Source organism: Heptranchias perlo, chromosome 1, assembly GCF_035084215.1.
Source record: "Heptranchias perlo isolate sHepPer1 chromosome 1, sHepPer1.hap1, whole genome shotgun sequence".
In the NCBI taxonomy this organism is placed as follows: Eukaryota; Metazoa; Chordata; class Chondrichthyes; order Hexanchiformes; family Hexanchidae; genus Heptranchias; species Heptranchias perlo.
Genome location: NC_090325.1, coordinates 197,733,401 through 197,746,352, shown reverse-complemented (window position 1 = coordinate 197,746,352; position 12,952 = coordinate 197,733,401). Strand labels below are relative to the sequence as shown.

Below are 12,952 nucleotides of genomic sequence, written 5' to 3'. Positions count from 1 at the left end.
GGTTAAAAATCACCCCTAGACAAGCAAGCTTGTGTTCTTTGGGTGCACCTGCAAAAACTATTAGCTTTTTTTCTCTATGCATGTGGATAACAGCTTGGAGAAAAGCTCATATAACATTATAACACTGCAAACAGTATTTAAAATAGCACCGCAGTAAGGAGGGGTATCTATTAGTTACAGCACTGCGATATATGAGGGCAAGAAAGGAGTTGGGTCTTAACTGGCCGCAAGCTATTTTCCGACTTGATCTTGTAGAAGAATGTGTTTCTCTTGTATATAATAACGATTATAACCCTCAACAGAACACCCAGCTTTATTTGTGAGCTGGAATAAATCTGTGAGAATAATGATGACTCTGTCTCTTTCTTCCTGATTGCACAGTGTGTGAGCTACATGTCCACGCAGATTGTGCCTCCTTTGCCTGCAGTGACTGTCGACAATGCCACCAAGATGGGCAGCATGATCGGGTGAGTAATGTGGCACGGTGGGATCGGGTGAGTAATGAGGCACGGTGGGATCGGGTGAGTAATGAGGCACGGTGTTGATCGGGTGAGTAATGAGGCACGGTGGGATCGGGTGAGTAATGAGGCACGGTGGGATCGGGTGAGTAATGAGGCACGGTGGGATCGGGTGAGTAATGAGGCACGGTGAGATCGGGTGAGTAATGAGGCACGGTGGGATCGGGTGAGTAATGAGGCACGGTGGGATCGGGTGAGTAATGAGGCACGGTGGGATCGGGTGAGTAATGAGGCACGGTGTTGATCGGGTGAGTAATGAGGCACGGTGGGATCGGGTGAGTAATGAGGCACGGTGGGATCGGGTGAGTAATGAGGCACGGTGGGATCGGGTGAGTAATGAGGCACGGTGAGATCGGGTGAGTAATGAGGCACGGTGTTGATCGGGTGAGTAATGAGGCACGGTGGGATCGGGTGAGTAATGAGGCACGGTGGGATCGGGTGAGTAATGAGGCACGGTGGGATCGGGTGAGTAATGTGGCACGGTGGGATCGGGTGAGTAATGAGGCACGGTGTTGATCGGGTGAGTAATGAGGCACGGTGTTGATCGGGTGAGTAATGAGGCACGGTGGGATCGGGTGAGTAATGAGGCACGGTGGGATCGGGTGAGTAATGAGGCACGGTGGGATCGGGTGAGTAATGAGGCACGGTGGGATCGGGTGAGTAATGAGGCACGGTGGGATCGGGTGAGTAATGAGGCACGGTGGGATCGGGTGAGTAATGAGGCACGATGAGATCGGGTGAGTAATGAGGCACGGTGGGATCGGGTGAGTAATGAGGCACGGTGGGATCGGGTGAGTAATGAGGCACGGTGTTGATCGGGTGAGTAATGAGGCACGGTGTTGATCGGGTGAGTAATGAGGCACGGTGGGATCGGGTGAGTAATGAGGCACGGTGGGATCGGGTGAGTAATGAGGCACGGTGGGATCGGGTGAGTAATGAGGCACGGTGGGATCGGGTGAGTAATGAGGCACGGTGGGATCGGGTGAGTAATGAGGCACGGTGGGATCGGGTGAGTAATGAGGCACGGTGTTGATCGGGTGAGTAATGAGGCACGGTGGGATCGGGTGAGTAATGTGGCACGGTGGGATCGGGTGAGTAATGTGGCACGGTGGGATCGGGTGAGTAATGAGGCACGGTGGGATCGGGTGAGTAATGAGGCACGGTGGGATCGGGTGAGTAATGAGGCACGGTGTTGATCGGTTAGGAGTGAGTGACAGCCCAGATTCCACTGAGCAGTTTAACGATGTCATAATTAGCGAGTGCTAAAATCAAACATAGATCCCATTGCCCATTTTTATATATATATATAATATATAAACAATATTGGGCTTAGATGTATTGAAGCAGTGTAATCATAACAGTTATTATCACAGCAGTTATTATCACTTGGCAGTGTGAAATCTTTCCAAATAATTAACTCCAACTGATGATGTGAGAGCTTTGTTTCACAATATGACTAATACTATGATCTACAGTTATCACTCACTGACACACAATGGGGCTGAACTTGCTCCCGAAATAACGGAGAGCTCAACAGCGTTCTCCGGTTTTTATGGCGAATCAAAGGAGCAAGTTGCCGAATTTGCACATGCGCTGTAAAATGCGGAAGTCGTGAACTTGCTCCTATCGGTTCGCCGGTGATTTGACAGCTGCAAATTAAAGGACCATTGCACACTATAATCATAGAAATCACTGAAAAATCGCAAACTTGCTCATCTGCCCAGCTGAATCGTAACTAATTATGCCACCAAAAGGTATGCTAAAAATACCAGGTCTAAACTAAGTTTTAAAAGCACGATAACACTTTATGACTGCCAAACAACTAAAAATTAAATTAAAAAAATGTGAAGTCTTATATTACTCCTTATTTTAATAGTCTTTGATCATTTAAAAAAAAAAAATTTTTTTTTTAAGTTTCCCTTCTATCTCTCTAAATTAATTCAATTATTTCTTTGGCTTTTTGTTTAAAAAAAAATAATTTTTTGTTTACAATGACTTCCAGAATACTAACTTTAAATGAATGAAGTCTGCTTGCCTGCTTGTGGGCGTGAATTCTATTCCCACAGACATTTTCATGCAAATCAACTTACCCTGCTCAGAGGCTGGGCTGATAGGGCACAATTCTTTAAAAGTTCAAAATCACGCAGGTCGATGCCACTGAGCCCTCAGTAAGTATATTCGTAAATTTATTTCGCAGGAGCTGCAGTGATAGTTGCCTCGCTGCTCTACGCAAGTTCTGTCCCAATATAGAACATACTTTTACTCAAGTTATGACAAAGATCATTCATGTGTATAAGTAAGAACTTTTAATGGTGCTTTTCATAGTGAATTATGTTGCTTGTTTTTAAAGCATTATCCTCACCTCCTCCCTAACTCTTCCCTATAGAAAGGCCAACTTCTCCAAACGGAACATCCTGTCCTGTCCCAAGTCTAATTTAACCCTCACCTCCCCAGCACCCTGCCCCCCAGTGTACCAAATTCAAAAACCCTTATCCTGTGTACAAGTCCCTCCAGGGCCTCATCCTGCACAACTCTGCTTCCTCCTCCAGCCTGACAATCCAGGCAATGGTTTTACTCTACGATCCCCTGATGCTGGGCTCCTGTTCCTGTGCGTTACACCGCCTGCCATTCCTCCCTTGTTCAGCCACCTTCTGGAACTACCTCCCTACTTTTAAAAACCTCCTCAAAACCTATCTTTTAAACTGTGCCTTCAACAAACTCTTCTAGATCCTCTACCACCTGGCCCATCTTGTTCTGTTAAGTGCCTTGAGCTGTTTTCTTACATTAAAGGTGCTATCCGAATGCAGGTTGTTTAGTTATGAAATTCATGGTTACTGCAGATTTTGCAGACACTGACCCTGTATAAACACTGTCAGTGGCAAAGGACAGGGAGGAGTTTCTACAGTGTGTCCCCGACTGCTCTCTAGCCCAGTGTGTTTTTAGTTCTACAGGAAAAAGGCGATGCTGGATCTAGTTCTAGAAAATGAAGTGGGGGAAGTAGGTAATGTAAGGTAAGGAAACATCTAGGGAAGAGCAACCATAACATAATTAGGTTCAATATATAAAAATTGAAAGAGAGAGAGAACGGTTAAAGATAAAGGTACTTGATTGAGGGGAAAAAAGCCATTTCAATGAGATAGAAAGAGAGCTGGCCCAGAAAAACTAGAATGGAAAATTAGCAAATAACATAGTGTACAAATAATAGAAAACATTCAAACAGGAGATGATTAGAGTAGGAACGAGACAAGAGGTAAAGGTGATGCAGTAAAAGCCAGAGCTCCTTTGATGAATAGAGAAATTAAAATGAGATGTTTTTAAAAAAAAAAGCATGTGACAAATCTAGGGCTAATAATATAAAAGAAAATCAAGTTGAATGTAGAAAATATAGAGGGGAAGCAAAAAAGATTGAGATGGCATGAAGAGAGACTGGCAGGTGACATAAAGGGAAATAGTAGAGGATTTTATGAATCTATAAAAAGTAAAAGAATAGCTAAAGATCAGGTAGAGCTGATTAAAGATGAAAAAGGAAATCATCTTATGGGGGATGAAGGAATGGTGGAGATACTAAATGAGTGTATGCCTTGGTTTTCACAGGAGTGTGGTAGTGGGAATGAAAGGGTGCAAGAGGAGGAGGTAGAGAAATTAGGATAACTATAGTTAAGGAAGTAAAACTTGAAAAAATTGATCGAACTCAAATTGTAAGAGGCATTGGTCCTGAAAGCTCTGAACATAACCTCTCAAACATCCTTACGTATGGAATTTGTTGCAGAGGACTGGAGTGTTGCCAATGTTATAACTTTGTTCAGAAAAGGATAAATCAGGTAATTATAGACCAATCAGCCTAACATTGGTAGTGGGTGAGTTCCTAGTAGCCGGTGTACAGGATTAAATTATACTCACCTTGAAGGACATGAGTTAATTAGCACAACCAGCAAGGATTTGTAAAAGGCATATGTGTCTGACAAATGTCATAGAGTTTTTTGAGGAAATAATGGAGTGTATTGATGAAGAAAATACAGTGGATGTTGTGTATGTGGATTTTCAAAAGATGTTTGATAAAGCGCTGCATAGGAGACTTGATAAAGTTAAGGCACACGGCATTAAAGGGAATGTGGCAGCATTCTCCCAAAAAAATGTGTGAGCGACACTGCCTGGTACAAAAGGATGGAGCATTCGTGACGTTACAGCTGGCATTAAGAATCCGATTTAAACAGCTTCCCATCGGAAACGGGCTGGTTTTTCACAGGCACACCTGAAAATTCCATTGGGCAGGCCTTGGGCATCGATGGTTTCACTGAGTCTCATTAACCCCCTCCCTCCCCAGTTTTTCAGGCCAGAAACAGGTGGCTGACAGTTGAAAATCACCCCCATTGTGTCCATTATTGTGTAGGAAAGATGTCAAGGCTCATGGAGACAGTGCAGAAAACATTCACAAAGATGATAGCAGGGGTGAGAGGCTTTAGTTATGAGGAGAAACCAGAGAATCTGGAGCTCTTTTCACTAGAACAGAGAAGGTTAATAGGGGATGTGATGGAGCTGTTCAAAATTATGAGGAGTTTTCATAATTAAATGGGGAAAAACTATTTTCACTGATTGGTGAGTCAGTAGCTAGAAGGCTCAAATTTAACATAACCACCTCAAGAACAAAGGGAGAAGTTTAGGAGAAATGTATTTATATAGAGGATTATTAGAATATGGAAAGCCTGACCAGAAACAGTGGGGAAGCAGAATCCATATTTGTTTTTAAAAGGGAAGTGGATAAATATTTGAAGAAGAAAAATTTACATGAGTATGGGAGAGGGCAGGCGAATAGGACTAAGTGGATATCTGTATCAGAGAGCTGGCACAGATGTGATGGACCATATGACCTCCTCTTGTGCTATAATATTCTATGATTCTATGTACGGGGATCCAGGAGATAGTAGTGCAGGAGCCTCAGTCTCTGCACTTGTCCAATAGATTTTAAGTTCTGGCAACCTTTGTGGACAAGTGCAGGGACTGCGGGGAGGACGAGCAAACTGACCACGGCACTGTGGTACAGGAAGCCGTTCAAGTGGGGGAAGTAAAAAGGAAGGTGGTTGTAGTATAGTTAGGGGGAGAGACACTGTTCTCTGCAGCCAGGAGCATGAGTCCCAAAGGCTATGTTGCCTACCCGGTTAAGGACATCTCCTCCGGGCTGGAGAAGAACTTGGAGTGGGAGGGGGAGGATCCAGTTGTCGTAGTCCATGTAGGTACCAACGACATAGGTAGAACTAGGAATGAGGTTCAGCTGAGAGAGTTTGAGCAGCTAGGGACTAAATTAAAAAGCAGAACCGCAAAGGTAATAATCTCTGGATTATTATCTGAGCCACGAGCAAATTGGCACAGGGTAAATAAGATCAGAGAGATGAATGCGTGGCTCAAAGATTGGTGTGGGAGAAGTGGGTTTCGATTCATGGGACACTGGCACCAGTACTGGGGAAAGAGAAAGCTGTTCCGTTGGGACGGACTACACCGGAACCGTGGCGGGACTAGTGTTCCAGCGAATTGAATAACTAGGGAGGTAGATAGGGCTTTAAATTAAATAAGTGGGGGGAGGGTCCCAGTGGAGAGAAATCTAGAATGCTAAAGCGAAAAGACAAAGAAGCAGTGCAGGAAAGTGATAGGGGTAAGGATAACCGGATTGTGTCAGGAAGGGACAGAGTGTACAAACAAAAGACAACAAATAGGGTCCGAGTAAGAAAAAGTGGTAATAAGACAAATAGGGCCATAGTACAAAAAAATGATAAAAAGACAAATCCAAAGGCACTGTATCTGAATGCACAAAGCATTTGTAATAAGGTAGATGAATTAACAGCGCAAATAGGTTAAATGGATACGATATCATTGCAATTACAGAGACATGGCTGCAGGGTGAGCAAGACTGGGAGCTGAATATCCAAGGGTATTCGATATTTATGAAGAACAGGCAAAAAGGAAAAGGAGGTGGGGTGGCATTGTTAGTAAAGGATGAAATCAGAGCAATAGTGAGAAAGGATATTGGCTCAGAAAATCAAGATGTAGAATCAGTCTGGGTGGAGTTAAGAAGCTCCAAGGGGCAGAATACACTGGTGGGAGTTGTCTATAGGCCTCCAAACAGTAGTGGTAATGTAGGGGACGGCATCACACAGGAAATTAGAGATGCATGTAACAAGGTTACGACAGTAATCATGGGCTACTTTAACCTACATATAGACTGGCCAAACCAAATTAGCAATAATACTGTGGAGGATGAATTCCTGGATGTGCATGAGATGATTTTTTAGACCAGTACATTGAGGAGCCAACCAGGGCACAGGCTATCCTAGATTGGGTATCGTGCAATGAGAAGGGGTTAATTGATAATCTTGTTGTGTGGGGTCCTTTAGGAAAGAGTGACCATAACATGATAGAATTCTTCACTAAGATGGAAAGTGAAGTAGTCCAATCCAAAACTAGGGTCCTAAATCTAAACAAAGGAAACTACGAAGGTATGAGGAGTGAGTTGGCTATGATAGATTGGGAAGCTTCATTAAAAGGCATGATGGTGGACAGGCAATGGCTAACATTTGAGGAACGAATGCATGAATTGCAACAATTGTACATTCCTTTCTGGCGTAAAAACACAAAAGGAAAAGTGGCCCAACCATGGCGAACAAAAGAAATTAAGGATAGTATTAGATCCAAAGAGGAGTCATATAAAGTTGCCAGAAAAAGTAGCAAGTCTGAGGATTGGGAGCAGTTTAGAATTCAGCAAAAAAGGATCAAGAGATTGATTAATAGGGGAAAAATAGAGTATGAGAGTAAATTTGCAAGGAACAGTGGACTTAAAAGCTTCTACAAGTATGTAAAAAGAAAAAGATTAGTGAAGACAAATGTAGGTACTTACAGTCAGAAACGGGAGAATTTATAATTGGGAACAAGGAAATGGCAGAGCAATTAAACAAATACTTTTGTTCTGTCTTCACGGAAGAGGATACAAATAACTTCCCAGAAATGCTAGGGAACCAAGGGACTAGTGAGAAGGAGGAATTAAAGGAAATTAGTATTAGTAAAAAAATAGTGCTGGAGAAATTAATGGGACTGAAAGCCGATAAATCCCTAAGGCCTGATAATCTGCATCCCAGAGTACTAAAAGAGGTAGCCATGGAAATAGTGGATGCATTAGTTGTCATCTTCCAAAGTTCTATAGATTATGGAGCAGTTCCTGGAGATTGGAGGGTGGCAAATGTAACCCCACTATTTAAAAAAGGAGGGAGAGAGAAAACAGGGAACTACAGACCGGTTAGCCTAACATCAGTAGTATGGAAAATGCTAGAGTCTATTATAAAGGATGTGATAACAGGACACTTAGAAAATATCAACGGGATTAGACAAAGTCAACATGGATTTATGAAAGGGAAATCGTGTTTGACAAACCTACTGGAGTTTTTTGAGGATGTAACTGGTAGAATAGATAAGGGAGAATCAGTGGATCTGGTTTATTTAGATTTTCAGAAGGCCTTTGATAAAGTCCCACATAAGAGGTTAGTGTGCAAAATTAAAGCACATGGGATTGGGGGTAATATACTGGCATGGATTGAAAATTGGTTAACAGACAGGAAACAGAGTAGGAATAAATTGGTCTTTTTTGGGGTGGCAGGCAGTGACTAGTGGGGCACCGCAGGGATCAGTGCTTGGGCCCCAGCTATTCACAATATATATCAATGATTTGGATGAGGGAACCAAATGTAATATTTCCAAGTTTGCTGAAGACACAAAACTAGGTGGGATCGTGAGTTGTGAGGAGGATGCAAAGAGGCTTCAAGGCAATTCAGACAAGTTGAGTGATGGGGAAATACACGGCAGATGCAGTATAATGTGGATAAATGTGAAGTTAACCACTTTGGAAGGAAAAACACAAAGGTAGAGTATTATTTAAATGGTGATAGATTGGGAAATGTTGATGTACAAAGGAACCAGGGTGTCCTTGTACACCAGTCACTAAAAGCAAACATGCAGGTGCAGCAAGCAGTTAGGAAGGCAAATGGCATGTTGGCCTTCATTGCAAGAGGATTTGAGTACAGGAGCAAGGATGTCTTACTGCAGTTATACAGGGCCTTTGTGAGACTAAACCTGGAGTATTGTGTGCAGTTTTAGTCTCCTTACCTAAGAAAGGTTATACTTGCCACAGAGGGAGTGCAGCGAAGGTTCACCAGACTGATTCCTGGGATGGCAGGGCTGTCGTCTGAGGAGAGATTGGGTCGACTCGGCCTGTATTTACTCGAGTTTAGAAGAATGAGAGGGGATCTGATTGAAACGTATAAAATTCTGACAGGGCTAGACAGACTAGATGCAGGGAGGATGTTTACCCTGGCTGGGGGGGTTCCAGAACAAGGGGTCACAGTCTCAGGTTACGGGGTAGGACATTTAGGACTGAGATGAGAAGAAATTTCTTCGCTCAGAGGGTGATGAACCTGTGGAATTCTCTACCACAGAAGGCTGTGGGCTTGTTCAACACTAAATGCTTCACTAGTTCTTAGACAGCGCTGTGTGCAGTGTCACCAGACTCCTGATTCTTTTAGAAAATGGGTATGTGGAGAGGGTGGAGGGCTGTTGATCTTTTAAGGTATTTTCTCCTTTCCCTCTGTCTCGAGTCCTTGTACATCAGTTGAGAGCGTAAGGGGACCTGTTCACAGCCCGACTCAGAACCATCTGCATGAGGAGCACAGGGTGACTCTCCTGTTTCTCCCTCCTTCCCCATGGGAAGCTCTTGCAAGTCTGGAGTCTCCCACAGTGACTGATGCTGCTTTCAGATTGATTTCAAGCGACATGAGGGCCTTTATCTCCTCACGTGAAGCTCTCAGGCAGTGGTCAGCAACACAAAAGTGAACATGCTGACCCACCAAGGCCGGGAAAGCCCATTCTTTCACTGGGTCAATGCAGGCCGTAGTAAATTTGGCAGCTTTACTTTGATGTTGCCTGCAGCCTTGCAAGACCTGTGCACTAACACTACACTAAACCAATGGAGGAGCACCTAAAGATCAGAAACTCAGAGTGTGGGTACCGTGAGTGAATCTTTATCCTGCTCCTGGGTGACACAATGTGCTGTGCTATGCCCACTAAACACTGATCTGTTAGCTAATAGATCAAAAATCCTTTGGCGGTTAGTTTTGCATACTAATATAGTCCATTTTACATATTCTGATAGTTAATTATTTTGTAGTTTACATAAGCCAAAGTAATGCTAAGTGCTCACACCAGGTGAAGTTTACAGTCTGGGTAAAAATGCTAGAAACATACAGCAGGTCTATCAGCGTTTTGAAGGAGAAAGGAATGCTTAGTATTTTGGGCATGATGTGGAGATGCCGGTGATGGACTGGGGTGGACAAATGTAAGGAATCTTACAACACCAGGTTATAGTTCAACAAATTTATTTTAAAATCACAAGCTTTCGGAGATTATCCCCTTCGTCAGATGAATGTGTGAAAGGTTCTCAAATCGCATATCTTATACTATGTTGGGACAGCATCACACCAATCAAAAGGTGTCGTTGTTATTCAAACAGGCCAGTCACGGAGAACAGCACGTCCCAGTACACTGGATATACATTGTGTCGATTACACAGGCAGGCAGAAAGAAACTCAAAATGGCAGAGAGAGAGAGAGAGAGAATTTTAAAAAACATATAATTTTTTCCCCCCTTTTTGCTGGTGGGGTTACGTGTAGCGTGACATGAACCCAAGATCCCGGTTGAGGCCGTCCTCATGGGTGCGGAACTTGGCTATCAACTTCTGCTCAACTTCACCTTCGATAACCAGTTCTTTACCCAAACACACGGAACAGCCATGGGGACCAAATTCGCACCCCAATACGCCAACATTTTCATGCACAAGTTCGAGCACGACTTCTTCACTGCACAGGACCTCCAACCAACGCTAAACACCAGATACATCGATGACATTTTCTTCCTATGGACCCACGGCGAAGAATCAGTGAAGAGACTACACGATAACATCAACAAGTTCCATCCCACCATCAAACTCACCATGGACTACTCCTCAGAATCGGTTTCTTTCTTGGACACACAAATCTCCATCAAAGACGGGCACCTCAGCACCTCACTCTACCGCAAGCCCACGGACAACCTCACGATGCTCCGCTTTTCCAGCTTCCACCCCAACCACGTCAAAGAGGCCATCCCCTATGGACAGGCCCTGCGAATACACAGGATCTGCTCAGACGAGGAGGAACGCGATGGACACCTACAGACGCTGAAAGACGCCCTCGTAAGAACGGGATATGACGCTCGACTTGTCGATCGACAGTTCCGACGGGCCACAGCGAAGAATCGCATAGACCTCCTCAGAAGACAAACACGGGACGCAACCAACAGAGTACCCTTCGTCGTCCAGTACTTCCCTGGAGCGGAGAAACTACACCATGTTCTCCGCAGCCTTCAACATGTCATCGATGATGACGAACACCTCGCTAAGGCCATCCCCACGCCTCCACTGCTCGCCTTTAAACAGCCACCCAACCTCAAACAGACCATCGTTCGCAGCAAGTTACCCAATTTTCAGGAGAACAGCGTCCACGACACCACACAACCCTGCCACGGCAACCTCTGCAAGACATGCCAGATCATCGACACGGATACCACCATCACACGAGAGGACACCACCCACCAGGTACATGGTTCATACTCCTGTGACTCGGCCAACGTTGTCTACCTCATACGTTGCAGGAAAGGATGCCCCGGAGCATGGTACATTGGCGAGACCATGCAGACACTGCGACAACGGATGAACGGACACCGCGCAACAATCGCCAGACAGGAGGGTTCCCTCCCAGTCGGGGAACACTTTAGCAGTCAAGGACATTCAGCCACCGATCTTCGGGTAAGCGTTCTCCAAGGCGGCCTTCGAGACACACGACAACGCAAAATCGTCGAGCAGAAGTTGATAGCCAAGTTCCGCACCCATGAGGACGGCCTCAACCGGGATCTTGGGTTCATGTCACGCTACACGTAACCCCACCAGCAAAAAGGGGGAAAAAAATTATATGTTTTTTAAAATTCTCTCTCTCTCTCTCTGCCATTTTGAGTTTCTTTCTGCCTGCCTGTGTAATCGACACAATGTATATCCAGTGTACTGGGACGTGCTGTTCTCCGTGACTGGCCTGTTTGAATAACAACGACACCTTTTGATTGGTGTGATGCTGTCCCAACATAGTATAAGATATGCGATTTGAGAACCTTTCACTCATTCATCTGACGAAGGGGATAATCTCCGAAAGCTTGTGATTTTAAAATAAATTTGTTGGACTATAACCTGGTGTTGTAAGATTCCTAGTATTTTGAATGTAAAGCTTCATCAGAACTGGTCTCGCACTAACTGATTTCCTGAGGTGTCCCTCTTTCACTATGGGGTTTCGTGGGTACTGCTCATCTCTTACCTTTGTAATTGAGGCACTGGTTTATTTCACTATTGAATCAATCCTGGGAAAAGACACTTCATTCAACGTAATACTGTAACAGGATACAGTGTTCACATCTCATTTATAAAGGTAGTGATCTGATCGGGAGACTTAATGCACTATATTCATGTGTGGATTCTGATTGGAAATCATTAGGCATTTTAACACTTAATTGCATCTTTCAAAGTGTGAGATTAAATTTGTTTCATTTATCTTGTTCATTTGACAGGAGTCTTATCACCATCACTGGAGGGAAGGGAATCTCTCGTCCGGTGCGCGCTGTGATGTCTGTAAGAAGTCCTGCGCTTCTTCAGAAGTGTTATCGGGCATTCGATGTGACTGGTGTGGGACGACCGTAAGTAACGAGTTTGATTAGTTGCTAACTGCCTGCTTTTTATATGTCATAAAATAATGCAGAAACTGATGGGTGACTGGGTAAATGTATCTCTTGGAGTGAGTGCATAAAAAGCCACACCGACCATGATAGGTCACTGGACTCAGCCACTGTTCCCATCATCCAGTGACTCCCACTAAAAATAAATGATCCAGACGGTAATCTGTGAATGATGAATGAATTCTCATGATTCTGACTTGTAAATAATGATCTCTCCAACCTATAAATAAATAAATAATTCTCCAACTCATTTAATAATTGATGAATTTTCCTGATCCTGACATGCAAATAATTAATAAATTCTCCCACCTTTCGTAAATAATTAATGAATTCTCCCAAACAGTAAATAATTACTGAATTATTCTGAGTCTGACCTGTAAATAATTCATGAATTTTCCCAACCTGTAAATAACCAATGAATTCTCCTGACCTTGAACATTAATTTAACTTTTAATTTTGAACTTTAAAAAAAAATTAATCTAAGTTTGAATTTCTTCATTTTACTATGAGTTCTTTTTGCCTCCCCATTTATTTAATTATTTGATTTGCGACAAACCATTTCCCGCCATAGATTGTTTTTATTTATT

At 43.6% G+C, this 12,952-nt stretch overlaps 1 protein-coding gene across 1 annotated transcript in view; it reads left to right on the top strand.

The window, feature by feature from the left end:
• The window catches only part of LOC137331248 (diacylglycerol kinase theta), a 168,239-nt gene that overhangs the window by 45,695 nt on the left and 109,592 nt on the right, over window positions 1-12,952 (top strand). The window contains exons 4-5 of the mRNA XM_067994908.1: window positions 382-467; window positions 12,201-12,326. Coding sequence (XP_067851009.1) covers window positions 382-467; window positions 12,201-12,326 — 212 coding nt within the window. The remainder of the gene's footprint in view (window positions 1-381; window positions 468-12,200; window positions 12,327-12,952) is intronic.